Raw genomic sequence first — 20739 nt, forward strand, 5'->3', positions numbered from 1 at the left:
CAGTGTTTGGTTTTCTGTTCTTGTGTTAGTTTGCTGAGGATGATGGCTTCCAGCTTCATCCATGGCCCTGCAAAGGACATGATCTCATTCTTTTTCATGGCTGGGTGATCTTTAAGATATGCATTGGCTGAGGCAGGGTACTGTAGTGCAAAGATTCTACCAGACCTAGGTATGAGTCCCAGCTCTGTCATGTTGGCCCTTAATTAACTTTGCTAAGCCACTCAACCCGGCTAAGCCTGTTTCTTTATCTGTTAAAACAGGAGTTATTGCAAGCATAACATGAGGAAACATGTCAAAAGCTTATAGGACACAGTCAACACTTAGGAAATACTAGCTTTCCTGTCTACAATAAGAAATGGATATCTTATCTGTGCCTTCCAGAATATGAGCTAAGCACAAGTCTGATTGATACTCTATGGGTGGATTTCTAGCATCAGTTATGATAGACCATCAGCACACAGTCAGTTGTATTATGCCTCCATGTATGTTAATAATTCTCTGTGTGCTTGATCAGTACTCCCATTGACATTTCATTGAGTCCAAAATCTCAGGAATTATAAATTTCTCCAAAGGTCATATATGTTTATAGCCATTTGAACACTTCTAAAACAATAAGTACGAAGACAAACCAGTGTCTGGTGGGGAAATCCTGTGGGAACCCACATTCTCCTGCTGCTAAACAGCTGGAATTTACTACTGCTTCCATTTTCTCCAGTTGATGAGAAGATAGCCTTTTCTATGATCTTGTGAACTAACCAATATGTTCTTCAAGAATAAGAAGTATACCTTCTTTGTTTTATTTTCTCTCCAGCAGTTCAAAGACTTCTCTTCCTAATCATTGCTGTATAAATATTTAGTTGGCCAAGTCAAGTTGTGGTCATTTACATAAATTTAATGTTTGAAATGACAAGTTGCTCACTTACTGCTCTCAAAGGACATTTAGGAATTTTTAAAAATCACCAACACACCTCATTAGAAGGTTAAAAAGAAAAATATTAAAGAATAAAACTTTCTTCCTTTAAAAAAGTTATGTCACCTAGTAACATGAAAATTGTGAAAATAAAAAGATAATCATATATAATTATTACAGATGTTGCAATAAACAGAATAATGGATCCCCATAGTACAAGTCCACAGAAACTCTGAATATGTTACCTTACTGTCAAAAGGGATGTTGCAAATGTAATTTAGGATCTTGAGATGGAAAGACTCTCCTGGATTATTCAGGTAATCTCAATTCAGTCACAAGGTCCTTGTAAGGGAAAGAAGGAGGCAGGAGTTTCAGAGTCTGAAGAGATGTGAGGATAGAAGCTGAAACTGGAATGATGCCATGGCTGGAAGGGGCCATAAGCCAAGGATAGCAGGTGGCCTCTAGCAGCTGGAAAAGACAAGGAAGGGGTTCTCCCCTAGAGCCTCTAGAAGGAAGGCCATTCTGCTGACACCTTGATTTTAGCTCATAAGAACCATTTTTGTATTTCTGGCCTTAAGAACTTGCATTGTTTTAAGTCATGAAGTTTGTAAGGACTCATTAGAGCAACAATAGGAAAGTAATACAGATCAAGTAGAAAAACAAGACCTATATAACAGACTAATTTTTTGGCTTTTTGATAAATTCATGGATGAATTGTATATATATATATATATATATATATATACACACACACTATATATGTACTATATATAGTATATATAGTATATATATGGTATATAGTATATATTGTATATATAGTATATACTATACATACTATATAGTATGTATATATGTATACTATATATAGTATAGTATGTATACATACTATATGTATACTATATATACATATAGTATGTATATATGTATAACTATATATAGTATAGTATGTATACATACTATATGTATACTATATATACATATAGTATGTATATATGTATACTATATATATACATACAATATATACACATACTATATATATACTATATACTATATATATACTATATATACACACACTATATATAGTATATATACTATTTTGTGTGTGTATATATATATACACACACACACTATATATATATATATATATATATATATATATATATATATATATATATATATATACACACTATGTATATATTTTGAAGCCAGAGTCTCACTCTGTCACCCAGGCTGTAGTGCTGTGGTATGATCTGGGCTCACTGCAACCTCTGCCTCCCTGGTTCAAGAGATTCTCTCACCTCAGCCTCCCAAGTAGCTGGAATTGCAGGTGTCCACCACCATGTCTGGCTAATTTTTGTATTTTTTGTAGAGATGAGGTTTCGCCATGTTGGCCAGGCTGGTCTCGAACTCCTAACCTCAGGTGATCCACCCACCTCGGCCTCCCAAAGTGCTGAGATTACAGGCGTGAGCCACCACGCTCAGCCTATATCTTTGAACCTTAGCAAAACAGTCTCATCCAAAGGCCACTGGGTAACTCACAGAATTGATAGGAAGCCTTGACAGAACCCCGTGCAGATTACAGACAATAAGCTTCAGAATCCCAGGGAGTATAGCTAACACTACGCCCCAGAGAGTCTAGAGTCCACTCAGGATGTTCCCTGTGCTGGCCTGCCATTACAGCACCGTGATGTGAGTGATTCAATACCTGCCCTTCAAGTTTGCATTGCTCCTTTAGAGCTGGGTGCTGGGCTCAAGCATGGTCTGTGCTAAGCCTAGGTTACACACCTAAACTCCAGGTTCAGGAGATAGGGAGAGGCAGTGTTCTTTCCTTTCAGCTTCTCTAGTGATGTGTAGAGTTCTGCTTCCCACTAATATTCACAGAGTGAGAGACTCCCCTTAAAGAAAAGGGTGTCCAGATGCCAGTTAAAAAAAAAAGGAAGTGGCAAATGTCTACCACAGGGTCTGATCATCTGAGTCATCTAATTTCTTGATTATTAATCAATACATTTAAAATATGGTGAAGACTCATTTGCTTGTAGTTATTAAAAACACAGGCAAGTGATGTAAAAGTGTTTTAATAAAATGCAAATATATGTTAGAGAAAGTTTTCCTTTTTTGTTTGTTTTTGAGACAGAGTCTCACTCTGTCACCCAGTCTGAAGTGCAATGGTGTGATCTTGACTCACTGCAAGGTTCCACTCACTGCAAGCTTCAAGCGATTTTCCTGCCTCAGCCTCCCAAGTAGCTGTTTACAGGCATCCACCACCACCCCTGGCTAATTTTTTGTAATTTTTGTAGAGACAGGGTTTCACCATGTTGGCCAGGCTGGTCTTGAACTCCTGACCTCAGGTGATCCACCTGCCTCTGCCTCCCAAAGTGCTGGGATTACAGGTGTGAGCCACCACGCCCGGCCAAGAAAGTTTACAAATTGCATTCCATAGAACATTAGTCTTCCTCTTCCCTCGCTCCCTTCTTTTCTTCTTTCCTTCTTTCACTCTTTTCCTCATTTTTTCCTTTATTTCCTGAGAACAAGCTTGATTTTAGCTGCCTAAGAGTTTGTAAGAGACCCTCTGGGTGTATCAGTTGAAAATTGATGGGTTCGTTTTTGGAAACAGGGCGCACCAGAGATGGGCAACCTGGGAAGATGAGTGTGAGCTGAGGACTGGACATCCAGCAGCAACACAGGCAGGGAGAGTTTGCCACTTTGTGATTCTTTTATTCCTTTCTTTTCTTTCCCTTCTTCTCCACCTCCCTTCCCTTCTTCCTCCCTCCCTTCCCTCCTTCGCTCCTTTCCCTCTTCCTTCCTTCCCTTCCAATTCTCTTTTCTCTTTCTTTCTCTCCATGGCCAAACACTTTCTCTTGGGACAGATAAAACCAGAATGCAGCATCATGTAAAAAAGATTGCATTGGCATACTTAAATTCCCAGGACCCTCCGTTCTTTAGGGATGCCTAATGGCTGGTATCACTGCTTAACGAAGTCTTGAACTTGATGGAACTTATGTTGAGAACTAAAGTTTATATTTTTAATTTTTATCTTTCAATTCTATTTTTCCACAAACTTTTTTTTTTTGAGATGGAGTTTCGCTCTTTGTTGCCCAGGCTGGAGAGCAGTGGCGTGATCTCAGCTCACTGCAACCTCCGCCTCCCGGGTTCAAGCGATTCTCCTGTCTCAGCCTCCCAAGGAGCTGGGGTTACAGGCACCCGCTATCATGCCTGGCTAATTTTTGTATTTTTAGTAGAGACGGGGTCTCACCATATTGGTCAGGTTGGTCTCGAACTCCTGACCTCAGGTGATCCGCCCACTTTGGTCTCCCAAAGTTCTGGGATTACAGGTGTGAGCCACTGCGCCTGGCCTCCACAAACTTTTTGAAGTCCTCTCATACAGTGTAGGAGAGATCAGGTTTTTTGAGACTTTAAATATCTTGAAAATGTCATTATTATTCACATTTTATTAATATTTTGGCCGGGTGTAGAATTACAGGTTAGAAACAATTTTCCTTCAGAAATTGGAAGGCATTGCTTCACTGTCTTCTTGCTTTCTGTGTTTCTGTTGAGATCTATACAACCGTTCTAATTCCTGTTTTCTAATTTCTTTTTTTTCTGGAAACTTGGAGAATATTTTTCTCCAGACATAGGGCTCTACTGACAGTATACTCTATTTCCATCCATTCTCCTGGGTTCTAGGAGGCTGTTTCAATGTAACAACTCACACTCTTTAGTTCTGGATATTTTGTCTTGAATAATTTATGATTATGCCATCCTATTTTCTCCATTTTATCCTTCTGGAACAACTGTTTTTGGACATTGGACATCCTTCCTCTCCTGTCTTCTCTTTGTGCTCTTCTTTCTGCAAGGCGCCCCAAATTTATCTTCCAAAGTTTATTTAGTTGTTGTTGTTGTAACTTCTCTCATGTTTTTAATTTCTAAAAGCTTATTTTTGTTCTATGAATGTCCTTATTGATAATACCTTGTTCTTGTTTCTTGGCTGCAATAGTTACATCTATCTCTCTGAATACATTGATAGATTTTTTTTCCTCTCTGCATACGTTCTGTTTCCCTGTGCTGATATTTTTCTGTTTTGTTTGTTTGTTTTGGTCTGCATTTTCCATGTTAAGAGGCTTTCCACAAATACCCAGTGATCCTTGGATTGCTCAGGGGAGCTAAAAACCTGATTTAAAGTTCTGAATGTGGGGAAGAACTTGTCAACTTTGAACCTTACTGTAGGGTGATCAGGGGAGCCATTTGTTGTAAACATACCTAATGTCAATATCTTCAGGGCTTTCCTCTTGTTAGGTCAGCCCTTCGGAGAAAAGTCTCTCAATCTCTGGAGGATAAAGGATCAGTGTTACGAAAGCTGAGTGAGGAGTATTAGTATTTAGCATTCGGCACTCAGAATAGATGATGTCATCAGTTCCGCCAAATTTTGAACAGCACCAACACATTTGACTGCACCCAGTGGCATTCCTCACTCTAGAAGCCCTCTGTTTTTCTCACTCAAGAAAACACATCACCAGACTCTGCACAGGGTAATAATGGTGTAGCATGGGAGAATGGTGTAGCATGGGAGAAGCAGCAGGACAGAGCTGCTTCTCAGACTGCATTCACACCACTTTGCCTCACAGCACCATTTGAGGTACCAACTTCTATCACTTCCTGAGTCTTCTGAGAAATCCAGGATGTATATCTGAATTGTTCACAACTCTCCCCCAGGACTGACCTAGGATTCAGCTTTCTTAGGTGTGTTAACTTGGAACTCAATTATATCAATATTCCATTATCCATCTGCTTTCCAGCTTCACAATTTTGATGGTATTGTCTTCTGTTCTTGTGGATAGATTTAAAAGTCCCTTTGACTCTATTATTAATGGGATTTTAGGAAGGAGAGAAATGATATGCTATGTCACCCTAGAAAGCATTCAATATTTCTGATTCTTAACCAAATTACCCTCAATCTTATGCACGGTTTGCTAATCTGTGGATGTTTTGCTGTTGGATTTGTATGTTTTAGTTTTGCTTTTACCTTTTCTTGCTTCCTCAGTGTCTATGGCTCTAAAAGTGCTAATTAAATGAGAGTGGTTTCGAGGCAGTAACAAGGCAGGAGGTGGGCTGAAACATATTCCTGCAAGGGCCATATTTTACTTGACCTTCAATACTCCTGGCAGGCAAGAGTTTTGGCCACATGCATTCTTTTTCTTCTGTGACATTTATCTCCCATGGTGTTAGCACCATACTCCCCTTGCTTGGAGCCTCGAGGGGAGGGTATCAGTAAACAGAGATTGGGGTGGAGTGAGGAGGACAAAGCAGGAGGGCCCAGCCTCCCTTCCCACAGCGAGCTTCCAGGCTGAAGCAGACCCGAGCTGGAGGAGGGAGAAGACTTGGCACCACCAAGTTGGGCTTGGCATTTTGATTACTACATGGGAATTCTCATCTGAATATATATGTTTGCAACTTAAACATAGTTTATGTTTTTAACCCAGAGCAAGGATCCTGACCATGAACCAGCTCATTGGGTCTGTAGATAGAAATCCCTATTTCGATCTTGAATAATACAAAAAAAATTACATGTTTATTTTCACTAAACTCTAACTTAAACTTAACATTTCATTTAATATGAAAGGCTGGCAACTAAACCTTGGTAGTATTATCAGCATCTGTGAGTGTCACCAAGAGAAATCACAGATATTTATAGCTCACCGAAGTCTTGCAGATGTCTTGAAATACTGTTTACCTTCATCCCTAAGTCAAAATCATGGTGGTTTTAAGACCTATCACCAGATCTTGTAGTTTCACGTGCCATTAAAGCAGCAATAATCCTGCTAGTATCACAAATTTCAAAAAGTATTTTGGAAACAGTTTTTCAATATCATTGGTTTTCTTTAAAATACTTATTCATTCAAAAACATGATTCTGAGAGGTTCCTGGGCTTCAAAGAGGTCCGTGGCACAGTAATCTTAAAACCCTGATCTAGAGGAATCAGAAAAGTCATGAGCCTGCTGAAGTGTGCATCCATGGAGGAGAAAGTTTATCCCCCACTCAATAAAGTGTAAAAGAAGGCTGGAATAACTGGACATGCCAGGCACACAAGGGAAGTGATCATGACAACCCAGTCTAATAAAGTGGTGTGATGGGCACTGGGGCAGATATGCATGGAGGAGAGGATCTGGCTCAGACTTTGGGGTTGGACACAGCTGCTGGAAGTGATCTCTGAATTGAGGTGTGCAGGATGTACAGAAGTTGGGTAGGGAAACTCGAGTGGACAATGGTATTCCAAGCAGAAAGCAAAGCCTAAGTAAACAGCTGGAGGTGAGAGAGCATGGAGTGTATAAGGAACAGTTTCCTGTGCCCCAGTGTAGACTTCAGGATGGAGAAATGTGGGAGGAGGCAGAATGTGGATCTTCCTTTTGTTTACGAGTTTGATGTCGACCCCCAACAGAATGTAATCTCTTTGACAGTCTGTCTTATCCACTGTGTATCCCCACTGTCTAGAATAGCACTCAGGACACAGTGGGGCTCAGTAAATATTGACTGACTTGGTGAGTGAACAGGCAGGAACCAGATCACAGAGAGCCTTCAACATCATGTTAAGAAGATTTTAGATTTTATCTAAAGGGTAAAACACCCATTTCTAAAATGAGCAAGAAGAGATTTGTGGCAAATTAAATAACATAAATTTTACCCTTAAAATCAAACAGGAACTACTCATAAGACTCTCTTTGAAAAGGTAATTATCCAGCTCTCAAGTTCTACTCCATTGCCCAGCAATGGGAAAACGTGCAGGAAAACTTGGACTTAAAGATATTCAGAAAGCCAACATCCCAAGGACAATGAGGAACTCTGTAAATCTTAAGTCAAATGCTGTGAAATGTGGCTCATGAACTACCAGCCAGACAGATCACAAGTTAAAGGGCCTTACAACTAAATTCCCACCTCTACAAAAAATTAGTATAAACTCACAAATAAATCTTACATGTGGATGCAAAAAAAAATTGCAGAGAAAAATAAAGAAAATGGTTATTCCTAGAATTTTGCATATGAAAATTTATCTTACCCTGTAATATCAAGTTGAAGTATTTTTATCTTTTTCTCTATTTTCAGCTATGGAAACATATTTTAATGCTGATATCTGGAAAGAAAAGTTGTTCTTTTTATTTTAAATCTTGCAAAATGGTATGCTTTCCTGGGGATTCATTCCCATCGTGTGGATTTGGGGATGTATCTATGGGCAATCTTTCTTTTTCAACAAGCTATTAGTCATATTATAAAGTTTGGTTTCCATTTAGTTAGAGAATTCCATTATCCCACTACCACTTTTGCTATCATTTAGATTCAAAATCCCAGTCAGGCTCCAATATATTCCTCATTCCTTCCACTACTTGATCCTAGCAGCCATTAGTAAATGGAGATCCTACCCTAATCATGATTCCATTCACACTTTTCCATTCTAACTTTCAGACCCTTATTTCTCTCTCAATTGTTTCCTCCTCTGTTAATCCACCCTACACAATAACCTATCCTATATGATACCCCAACTTTGTGTCCATTGAAACACCAAGAAAGTACATGAAAGGTAGTCAATGAACTTGGTAGTCAATGTCAAAGAGAATCCTCTAAAATGTTCTATCCCCCATGTGACCTGGCATACTCTTGGAGTTCTGTTATTCATTGGTGGGCGTACCCAGGGTTTTGAACAAGACCGATGCAGCCAATGGTGCTGCAAAATGTTTTTTTTTTTTTAATTGAGGGCAATCAAAGTGTCAGACATGATTCAAGCCCTTTACATACATTAACTCATTTAGTTCTCAGAACAACTCCACAAGAAAGGTACTGTTACCATTCTTATTTTACAAATAAAGAAGCTGGGATACACAGAGGTTAAGTCCCTTGTTCATAGTTACCCTACTACATCTGAGGCCAGGTTCAAACCAGGCAGGCTGGCCTCAGAGCTCATACCCATTGACATTATACTGCCTCGTACTTATATTGTCCACCATCATCATGTATGTGTGTCTGTGTGTGTGTGTGTTGGTGGTGGTGGGTGTTGGCAGACACTCTTTGCAAAGCCTACCTTATTTAACCAGTTAATTCCTTGGCCATCCATTCAACAATTAGGACAATTAAAGTATCAAGCACTGCATACAACAGAAGGGAGGTGGCAGTAGACAAAAGTGGCTAAGGGCATGGGGCATCTGTCTATGTAATAAGTAAAAGGACAAGAAGGATGTTGACACATTTTAAAAGGTACAACAGGAGTGAGGGCAGGTAGCCTCAGCCTATTGGGGTGCATGGGAATGTGGGGGTAGAAAGAAAGGGGTGAGAATCAGAGAAAAGGTCTAACTCCTCAGAGGACGTGCGGATGGCCAGAACACTGACATTCTTCTACAGAGGCCTCACTATTCCTGGCTGTCCTGCCCCAAGCTGGTCTACCTGCTGCCCTGTTGGCCAGGATGACTTGTCTGTGCCACAGCACTGAATACGAGGCATGCATTCTTCTCTCCCAACACTCGGCTTGCCATGGCCAGAAAAGACAAGTGTTTTAGAGGTATGGTTTCAGGCAGACACATCCTAGAATTAAAATTACTTCAGGGATATCTGCAGTAAAGCTGAAGGAAACACTCAAAAGGCCAAAGGAAGCAAGCTTTATTGAATTTACAACGTAGAAAATATTTGTAGTTCCTTAGACATTTGCATTGCTATAAAAATTACACTTTATGGTATAATTATTAAGGTTTGAAGAGAAATAAACAGTATAAACGAAATATGGCCCACACAATGAAAATGTAAACCATATAAATCAAAATCATAAAACAATTATTCAATACTCAGAGGCCTACTTAATATATACATATGAAATTTCTTACACACACACAATAAATGCCCACAAAAACCATCACTGAAGCCGATCACTGTACAAATATGAAAATAAATCTTTATCTTTAACCTCAATTTTATCTTCAGCAGGAGGGTTGTGCAACTTGGGTTTATGCAGATCACATCAAGTATTAAATAATCAAATGTCACATATGTCATATAAAGCAGCAAGTGAAAAAAATAAATTATGAAAATGCATGGGCTAAAAGTTAACAGTGAAAAATATCTCCTTATCCAACATTATTTTCCACAATGAAATTAAAATATTTTACAATGTATCAGGATGCATTTAAAAAAGGACTGTAGTATAACTATGATTTTAAAATATCTTAAAGAAAAACAGGGACAAGGTGAATACCTTCCATAGTAATATGCAAATGTATCAAGTCTAAGATAAAAACATTAAATATTTTTGTTCTTACTGAAAATGTGCTTTAAATTTGAGAACACCTTCATGAAATCAAAACGTTGGTAATAATCATGAATCTCCCAGCATTGCAGCATACAGAGCTTTAAGAAGCTTCTCTTTAAACATGACTGCTAACCAGAGCTCTAAGTCTCTAATTTGGATTATGTTACCAAAATATTTATCAGGGCTCAAATACTTAAAGATGATTGGTTGACCATCAAAGGCACTGGTGTAATCTCATCAACGTGGGTATAGTGACAGGACAATCCAGAGGTAAAGACTATGAAAATACTTCTGTATTCTGGTATACTCTTTTACAGATTGTAAAACAAATATAAAGAGACACTTTGGAGAGAATAAATAAAGGCAACACAGTAACATATAAACTAACACAGTTTTGTGCAACTGCACCAAAACCTAAACATGTGTCCCATATATCAGCATCTACATATATCTGATCCAATCTCATCAAAAGATGCCACTAAGACAAACAGCCATGGCAAAAGTTTTGCCATGCCACATAAATAATACCCCCCTTATTTTGAAAAATTTCCCATATGCAAGACATTCTTTATGATCAGAAATGTAATCTTTTCTTTTTCTGGAACCAGGAAACAGGAATTCATGGCAGAGTTACTGAGGATAGATCCAACTTTCCAGCAAAAATATCAGATGTCTTCAATAGGGAGAAGGCATGTTTATAAAAGTTAAATGATGTTGTAGCTATTTATAATCTTTGCCTGTAACTATCCGGTCAATTCCCATTTTTTCAAAAAACTGATGCTTGCGGAATTTAAGGTTCTATCACAAACACTGTGAACAGAAAAAAGATTGCTACATGGAATTGTTTTGATTCAACAAAAATAAATGTTTTTAGCTTATATAATACAATAAATAACAGCTACTTTTTAAGTTCCTTCAGCAAGCTACTTGGGGCCTGGACCTAGATGAAGCAAGGTAAATTAGAATCTTTTGTTGTAGCCCCACCCTAGGCTCAGGTGTTGACTCCTTTGGCTCTTAGAGGCATCTCAGTGGGGACGTCTGGGAAGCAATGCAGGTTCTGGAAGGAGAGTAGGCCCAACCAGGTCACTGGTGATGATGAGCCACTAGTCACATTAAACAAAGGACCCTGACTCACCTTTCCTAATGGTGATTCCTCTTTTAAGGACATTATTTCAAAACCATGCATAGAATTTCTTTCATTGATTATTACTTAAGGAAGTTAATGTTAGCAACCAGGGAGTTAGGGGACTTGCATTACATTACAGGTTATGCTTCTAAACCATGGGAAGGTTTGAAATCAGCAGGGATACGAAAATGAACATTTTGCAAAATGTTACATCACTCTAAGTACTAGCATTTTTTTTTAGTGAGATAATTCACAACCATAAAATTCACCCTTTCAAAGTATACAATTCAGTGGTTCCTAGTACATTCAAACAGTTATACAACTATCACCACTATTCCAATTCCAGAACATTCTCATCATCGCCCAAAGAAACCACATACCCATTAGCAGTCACTCCCCATCCTCCCTTTCTCAGCCCCTGGCAACCACTCCCTTAAGTGAAGAGTGACAACTTTCCTGGGCATTGAGCTTTCAGTAGTATGTGGCTTTACATGTTTTCATTAGAATTTTTAACACCAAATTCAAGCAGTGAGCTTTGTAACTATTCTGAGATTATGAAATATCCTTTTATATACAACTATTTTTGTCTCAAACATGTTTCTTTATACATAAAAAATAGATATTTCTGTTTCCATTTTTTAATCAAATTCTGTCCTTATTTCAGAAGTGAGAAAAATCAATAATCCAATATTAAAAAGCAGGAATAACCATAGTTCTATTATTAACTGTGGGCCACCACACTCTCTGTCCTACTGCTTCCCACAGAATCTGAGGTGCCAAGGGCTGCAAGGCCTTTGAGGGCAAGCTGCACATTTTACAGATGAAGAAACAGATCCGACATGGGCTTGTGACATGTCCAAGGTCACAAGGCCAGTTAACAGCAAAGCTAGGATGAGAATCCCTTCTTACTAGAACTTTAGTATCAAATATTTAAATGCTGACTTTGTGGGTAACCTAATTCAGCTACCACATGAATCTAATTATGTCAGTTTCCTCTACAGCTTTGATCTGAGCATGTGATTTCTTTTCTTTTTTTTTTTTTTTTTTACCATTTTAAAAACACTTACATGTTATCTTTTAAGACCTGTAAGGACATGACTAGTCTATTCAGCCAGAGGGCCCAAATCACTCACTGAGACAAAACAAAGAAGAGTCAAAGTTCCAGAGGGACCTGAGAGCAGGGTTCAGGTTTCCTGCACTGTAACTCTCCATAGGGCAGTGTCAGTAGGATGTGCCACCCTGTTAAGAGCCAAATAAGTCACACAAATTCAGTATTCTGGAAATGAAGACTTCACAGGCCAAGGATGTTTGGGATTTAGCCATTGCAACAATTCTTCATCTGTGGTGACTTTTTGGAATTGGTCCCGGTTAGATTGGTAATGGATCTGCTGTCATCCTTGTCAGTTCTCTTTTTCACTTCTCTGAGACAGAGACAGAGAGAGACACAGAGAGAGAGAGAGAGAGAGAGAGAGAGAGGATTACTGAGGTATAAAAACTAAGCCACAGATGGTTCTGTAGAAATAAAAATAGCCATGCTGAGTGTCTGCACAGCCTTATAGACATTGTTTTAATGCTTTATAGGTCTTGACTTAATCTTCATAAGAACCATATAAATTTGCTGTGCCCCATTTTGTATGTGAGGAAATGAGGGCAAAAAGAGGTTAAGACAGTTCCCTTAGGTCACATGACTACAGAAGTGGGATTAAAACCACACAGGCTGGCTCCAGCACCTGTTTTCTGAGTACCAGGCCACACACACACACACACACACACACACACACACAAACACACACACACAGACACACACACACACACACACACACACCCTTCTCCCCTCACTCTCTCCTGAGGTTTCAGGATGCTGCAGAACCTGCGATACACACAGCTTGCTCCTTAACACTCTGGAACCAGGTTTCCAGCTTCATGTAATGGTTGCTGAGCTTAACAAAAGCAATGGTGATTTTATAACCATTCTTGATTTATACATGATCATGGAGGTAACAATGGATTTACCACCATCCCTTTCTGTCATCGTAAGCTTCTTCCAGTATTAACTGCCAGAGGCAAGACTCACGAAAAAATGTCTTACTCTCCAAGATCTTATGAAAACCCCCTAAGGAAGTATCCTTCCAGGTGTAGCCACTGGGGATGCTTGTGAAATGTGAAGACCAGAAGTCTCACCTTAGACAAGCTGAACGGCTATCTCTGCGGGCAAGATGAGTGCCTCCCTAAGATGGCCCCAGATAATTCTGCCCTTCCTTGTCAGTGCCTGATGCCTCTCCCATCAACAGGTGAAGGTTTGATTCCCTACCCTCTTGGTCAGAGCTGGTTCTCCACCTGCTTTGACCAATAGAATATGGAGGAAATGGTATTCTGTGGCTTCTAAACCCAAGTGTTTATAATGCGGGGCTGCAGCAATCTCTACCCCCTTTGAAGTCCAGGGTTCAAGGAGTCCAGGGTTCCTCAATGGAGAGAGGCCACCAGAGTGGCCCTGGGGACTGAGATGCCACGTGGAGTGAAGCCACGAGAAGCACCCTGGTGGCTGACATCCAGCCCGAGCCATAGCCCCAGTGGCCATCTGACTGCAAACATAGGAGATACTCATGCAAAAGCAGTCAAGAAACTTGCCGGCTGACATCCAGCCACCTCTGCCAATTGTGAGAAATAAAAATTGGTTGTTGTTTTGGGCAACTAAGTTTTGGGATGGTTTATGATGAAGCACTTAACTGAAACTAGCGGGAATCTGTGTGTCTCCAGCAGAGCCACACTGCTCAACAGAAATACAATGGGATCCATACATGTCAGTTTGAATTATTTAGTGGCCAGATTTTTAAAAGGTAAAAAGAAATAGGTAAAATTAATTTTATTAATATACTTTATTTAACCCAGTAGAGCAAAAATATTGTCATTTCGGCATGTGGTCAATGAAAACACTATTAATGAGATAATGTGTAGAAGGCCTTCAAAATCCAGTCTATATTGAATGCATACAGCACATCTGAACTGGATTAGCCACATTGTGAGTGGCTAGTGGCTACCAAACTGGCCAGCTTAGCTGCAGAAGGTGCTGATAAATCCTACCTTTCAAAATCCACTGCACTGTGAATTGGAAAGAAGACATCTCAGCAGGGAAAAAAATAAACTGATTCTAGCTATAGGACAGCTGGTAAATGCAATATACATGTTTTTCATATTTGATATATAACCCAAACACACACACCCAACAGGAGATGGGTGAGTTGTACTATCCTCACCTCACAGATGAGGCAACAGAGACTCAGGAGAAGAAAGAGGAGACACAATTCAAACCCTAACACCCGGGAAGACTCATTTCAGGTTTCTGACCTCCAAAATTGTCAGATAATAAATTTGCATTATTTAAGCCTCTACATCTGTGGGAGTTCGTTACAAGGACAACGGAAGAGTAACACAACTTCCAAATGCAAAATCTTGGTCGTTGTGTCATTGAATAAATGCCCAACTTATGCCAGGCTCTGGGACCTTCAGCTAGTGAGCTTTAAGGGAGAGTCAGATGTCTAAATAAATAATTTCATGGTCCTGAGACAGCAGCTACCACAGATGCACTCTGTGCCCACAGATGTGTTGTGGGCTTCACGGAAATGGGGCTTCACAGAGACTTTTGACATTGGAGAGACCTTTTGAAAGAATAGAAAAGGAGATTCCAGATGCAGGGAACGGCATGCAGAAAGGCAGAGGCATAAGAGCTTGGCCTGATTGGATGAAGTTTGCTGTGTCTATAGATTATCATTCATTTGGGAAAAAGAGATAGAAATTCAACCAGAAAGGTCAGGCTGTGTATTAGTTCGTTTTCACGCTGCTGATAAAAACACCCAAAAGTGGGAACGAAAAGAGGTTTAATTGGACTTAGAGTTCCACGTGGCTGGGGAGGCCTCAGAATCATTGGGGGAGGCAAAAGACACTTCTTACATGGTGGCAGCAAGAGAAAAACGAGAGAGAAGCAAAAGTGGAAACCGCTGATAATCCCATCAGATCTCGTGAGACTTATTCACTATCACGAGAATAGCAGAGGAAAGATCGGCCCCCATGATTCCATTACCTCCCCCGGGGTCCTTCCCACAACACATGGGAATTCTGAGAGATACAATTCAAGTTGAGATTTGGGGGGGGACACAGCCAAACCATATCAGGCTGTGATGGGCTATCAGCCACATGCTAAGGAGCTGGGACTCTGTGTTGTCAGTAAGACACCAATGTGGGGTTGGACGCAAGAAAGTAAATATTAACTGGATCTTTATTTATAAAGATTACCTGATTCCACAGTAGAGGATGAACTGATATTGGAGAAACTCTGAGGCAGAAATTCTTGCACTAGCCCAGGTAGGGAATTTTGAGGCCTGAACCAAAGCAGAAAAAGGGAGAAAGCGAGAAAAATGCATGGATTCAAAAGAGACTGAAAGATGACCTTCAGAAGCCACTGGAGGCAAGGGGTGAAGCAAGAGAGAAAAGGAATCAAGACTGACTCCAGGTGACTATTGTTTAATTATAATTTTGGTAGATTCCCGAGAAAGGGAATGCAGACTGAGGAACAAGCTTAAAGCCACATGAACACACCAGGATTTGGATATGCAGAGTCACCATGGCTATGGCATTTCCGGTGGGGGTTCACTCTATGCTTATGGAATTTTAAAAAGACGTGAGGGGTTAAAAATACAAAAACTGGAAGTTACCAGGTAGAGATGGTTCCAGAAGCTGTGTGGATGGAAGACATTAGGCAGACAGAGTGAAAAGAAAGAGAGGACAGTCAGAGACCCTGAGATTACCAACATTTAAGCAGCAAGCCAGTGATCCAGGTTGGTGGTGAAGAGTCCTCACATTGCCACTTACTAGCTGTGTCACTGAGCAAGCAGATTAAGTATTCTAATTTCCAATTTCCTCTTCTGTAAAATGGGTACAATAACCATAGCATCTTCACTGAACAATTCACATCTCTCTCTTCTTGTAGATCCAATGGCCTCTATCAGCTACGTACCATATGGCTGCCTGGTCATATATTGTCATGTTCTTTTCTGTAATGTTAAATTGCAAGGCCAGTCTTTAAATCCCTTGATGTCTCTATTGAACATACCATGGGGCTGTGCACATGTTAAGTGCCCATAATGCAGACATTATTGAACCTGAAAGCAAATATTAAGGGGGAAAGTATATACCCACATTTTCATCTGGCCTTCAGCCAAAAATGCAGGCATGCTCCACTTTAAGGAAATTATAAAGATACAATTCCAAACATCTAAAACAGATTTAAGGCTGGGAAAATTAGGGCTCACCAAAATCTACCATACGCTTAACAACTGCAGTTTAAACTCAGTCTTATTAAACTGCAGTTTAAATGACTCAGATTTACACCCAATGGGCTCAGCTCTGATGCTGAACTGATACATCAGCCTAAGTTTTCTGTGTTTTTCTCCAATTTCAGGCAGTTGATAATTAAATGCCTCTTGAACTTGAATCTACTGCAAAATGTTTAAAGCCTGTGGTTCTGGTGATGGAAAATTTACTTACTAATGGGACAATGGTTATGAACGATGACCTATCAGCACTATATGGAAATTGCATTCCTAGGAGAAACTCTTCCTGGGATTGAAAGATTTTCTAAGAAAATGCAGAGTAGTTCAGGTTGTTAACCAAATATTTATGGCCTCCCTTTAAAAATAAATTGTTTCAGACAGTGCAAACCCATACCTTCTCCTAGTTTTATGACATTATATGATCTCACCCTATGAAATCTAAATTGAGAACATATATGTTTTGCATTATACATAAATTTCCCAAGGTTGTAAAGCTTCAACTAATGGTAATTTTACCCGTGGAGACTATAACATTTCCATTTAAGGGTTGAGTACTTTGAAAAGCCAATCTGAAGGCTAAGTATAAAGCAGTTAAGGTCTTCATATGTTTGCTTTATTTATAATTCTTATATTTAACACATCACTAACATCACTAGAAGCCCAAAGCCAGGCCATAATGCAATAACAATAAAACAAAAACCTCTATGATAAATGATTCGCAAGAAGCTTATCTTATTTCTTTACTTGTCTAAAGCTTTTTAAAATAACTGTAACCTATCCATTATGCAGCTGAAATAACCTAGTTATCAAAATGCTTTTGCAAACCAGGTGTTTTAAGTAAACACACACAAGCTAGTGTCGAAGCTTCATTGTAAGCAGGGCCAACACGTGGCTGACCCAACATGCCACACAGGAGCAGATGGGGAGAAAGGCACAGGAAACTTACAGCCTCTCCCATCTTTATGACATAATAAAGAGAATCGATTCTTCACCGGGGCACTTTGGAGCCATTTAACTTTAATATGACCCCATAAGACAACTGAGCATTAAACAGTGATTAAGATATTCAGCGGAGTACGGACTGTCATATACAGAGTCATAGGCTCTTAGAATTAGAAAGGACCTTTGAGATCATTTCCTTTAGGCCCCTCCCTCATTTTACAGATTAGAGTTGCCAAAAGAAATACAGGGACTTGGTTCAAGACCTCATAGCTATTTAGAAATAGATTTAAGAATGGACTTTGAGCCTCCTGACACCATAATCCTCCAACATGCTGGGGAGCAGCTAGTAACCACATGCAAGGCTTGACCTGCTGCATCTGTTACTACTGCGTGGGAGCAGCAATGCAGTGTTCCGCTGACCAAGGCTAAGGCATCCCAGGGATGCTCCAAAGACCTGCAGATCCTTCCCTACTGCCATCTGTCCCAGCAACTATATCACTTCCATCCAGCAGTTCCCAGCAACATGTGAATGAAACACCAACACACCATTTGAAAAGTAAAATCCTGACAATCCAACAGTTATTTGATCTTTAGTGAAGTCAAATTCTGCATTTTACTGAACTCTCCCCTCTTTACTGAATGTAGCTTGTTGAGCCAAAATAGCTGGTGTTCCCTGTGCACCCATAAGTGCGTGGAATCTGTTACTCAGCCCGACAGATAAAAGTTTTACTCTGACTCTTTTTGCACAAATGTGATATTAGTCCATGATTCTCCTACTATTCACAGCCAAAAACAAACAAACATACAAAAAACACACACAAAAAAACCCATCGAATTTAGTTGAATGTATATGTGTTCAAATATTCACTTTTTTTTTCTTTTAAAAGATGAAATGGTTTGGATGTTTGTCCCCTCCAAATCTCATGTGGAAATCTGACCTTCGGTGTTAGAGGTGGGGCCTCGTGGGAGGTATTGAATCAAGCGGGTGGCTCTCTCATGAATGGCATAGCTCCATCCCTTGGTGATGAGTGAGTTCTCGCTCTGAGTTCACAGGAGATCTGGTTGTTTAAAAGAGAGTAGCCCCTCCCCTCTCCTTGCTCCCTCGTCATGTGACACGCTGGCTCCCCTTCACCTTCCACCAGGAGTAAACGCTCCCTGAGATCTCACCAGAGGCCAAGCAGATGCCAGTGCTAAGTTTCCTGTAAAGACTGCAGAACCATGAGCCAATTGAACCTATTTTCTTTATAAATTGCAGTCTCGGGTATTCCTTTATAGAGATGCACAAAACAGCCTAATGCAAAAGGAAAAAATGTGCTAGGTCACATTCAAGGTTAGCACTGTTTTTGCTTTAAACAAAAATGACTTCCAGTGTTGTAGGGGGAGGTGACTCTCTCTCCTGGACTGATGTCAAAGAGGGAAATGTTCAAAGACTCTTGAGTGTGAATACAGGGCATCTGCCAACCCTGCCACAAACTAATGCCAAGCAGGACTCCCGAAGTCCATTTCCTGATTCTCTTAAGTGAGGGCAACAGTTTATCCTGTGGCCCTAGTCCAAACATTCTATTAATAGAACTCTATTTTATTAAGCACTATAAATGCCAAGTCATTAATGTATATATGTGTATGTATGTGTGCATATGTGTATGTGTGTGTGTGTGTGTGTGTGTGTGTGTATCTTTTCCTAAATAGATACAAGGTCTCACTATGTTGCCCAGGCTAGTTTCAAACTCCTGGGTTCAAGTGATCCTCCTGCCTTGCCTCTCATAAAAATGATAAAAATAATCACTCAGGAATTAATGTCCATCAAGAATCTGTTTCCTCTTGGCCAGCAACTAACACATCCTCCTTCCTGCTAACTTTTCCTTCCTGGATCCAGCAGCCTCCATGTTGCTGAAACCAATGGGATCTGCTGGAATTACAGGTGTGGGCCACTGCACCCGGCCCTAAGTCATTAATTGAAAAACAGCATTAAAGATATTGCAAAGTATTTTAACTATCAATGTTTACTAGCAGAAAAGGCCAATTATCATACTAAAATTAAGATTCTTATAAAACCTTACAAATAATCAGAAAAAGAATGACATGCCTAAAGTTATATTTTAACTTTGTCTGCAACTAAAGATGATTGCCCTGAAATTTGTAATGCACATTTTGATTTTTTTCCTTTTTTTTGATATTTAATCCCTCTAGGCCAGTAAAGAATAATCTTTTCATTTATAGCAGAAAACCAGGTAGGAGGGAAAAATCTAATGTAGAATGTTATTTCCTAAGAATTACTTCAAGGATTAAAACACATACATTTATATCCAAGTTCTTTAATGATGCCATTTTCATTCTATTGTACATCCAAAATGTTATTTATTATTAACACTATTGCCTTAGCTTAATAATTACCTGGGTAATAATTCTGACAAAGTGTTTCTAACTGGCATGACATACAATTTGCTTTGTTTCTTTTTCCCCTTTTGCCCGGGAAAATATCATAATAGACAGTTGTATTCATAATAGTCCCTTGTGTATAAAATCTGCTTCCTGGAAATGATTCATACACGTGAACTATTAGCTTTGTGGTGACATTTTTCAGAAATGTCAATGACACCTCAGATGCACCTCTTTTGTTTGGTAGTAAAGATATTTTGCCAGTGTTGACAGCAACGTTGCCAGTTTTTATAATGTCCACATATTTATTTCTCCCACCATGACTGACAGATAAGAGAGTGTTTTCCCGCATATATTCTATCTGCACATTATGGAAAAGAAATGTGACATATGCAACAAGCGAAAATACAATCCTACATCCATTTTCCCAAACTTTACCGAGCAAGGTGCAGAACAGCTTCCACTATGTTAGAACCATCTTTGGCACTTGTTTCACAGAATAATGCCCCATACGTCTGTAAAAAAGAAATACACACAATTAAATGAAGCCCTTCACTGAGTTTCCTGAAATTTTAGCTTTTAAAATCAGTAAAATAAAAATATGTTCCTACTGAGCATGCTAAGAGTAACTAATAGCTAAGAAACTGAATTCAGAGTTCCAGTACTTACAGAGAAAATGGTTTAAGCATAGTTACTCCAGGAAAAGTTCCTAGTTGGAGGACTTTTACTTTACATTTAAAAAATAGAATATTTCATGTTTGAAGGTTTTTATTTC

The 20739-nt window shown here is 39.5% G+C and overlaps 1 protein-coding gene across 2 annotated transcripts in view; it reads right to left on the reverse strand.

Annotated features, from left to right (window-relative positions):
• Positions 1-9530: 9530 nt before the first annotated feature.
• The window catches only part of RASEF (RAS and EF-hand domain containing), a 77634-nt gene continuing 66425 nt past the window's right edge, over positions 9531-20739 (reverse strand). For both annotated transcript variants that reach the window (XM_055350844.2, XM_019032994.4), the window contains 2 exons: positions 20403-20479; positions 9531-12737 (listed from right to left, as the gene is read on the reverse strand). In XM_055350844.2, coding sequence (XP_055206819.2) covers positions 12632-12737; positions 20403-20479 — 183 coding nt within the window. In that variant the 3' untranslated portion in view covers positions 9531-12631. The remainder of the gene's footprint in view (positions 12738-20402; positions 20480-20739) is intronic.

The sequence above is a fragment of the Gorilla gorilla genome, chromosome 13 (assembly GCF_029281585.2).
Source record: "Gorilla gorilla gorilla isolate KB3781 chromosome 13, NHGRI_mGorGor1-v2.1_pri, whole genome shotgun sequence".
Classification (NCBI taxonomy): domain Eukaryota; kingdom Metazoa; phylum Chordata; class Mammalia; order Primates; family Hominidae; genus Gorilla; species Gorilla gorilla.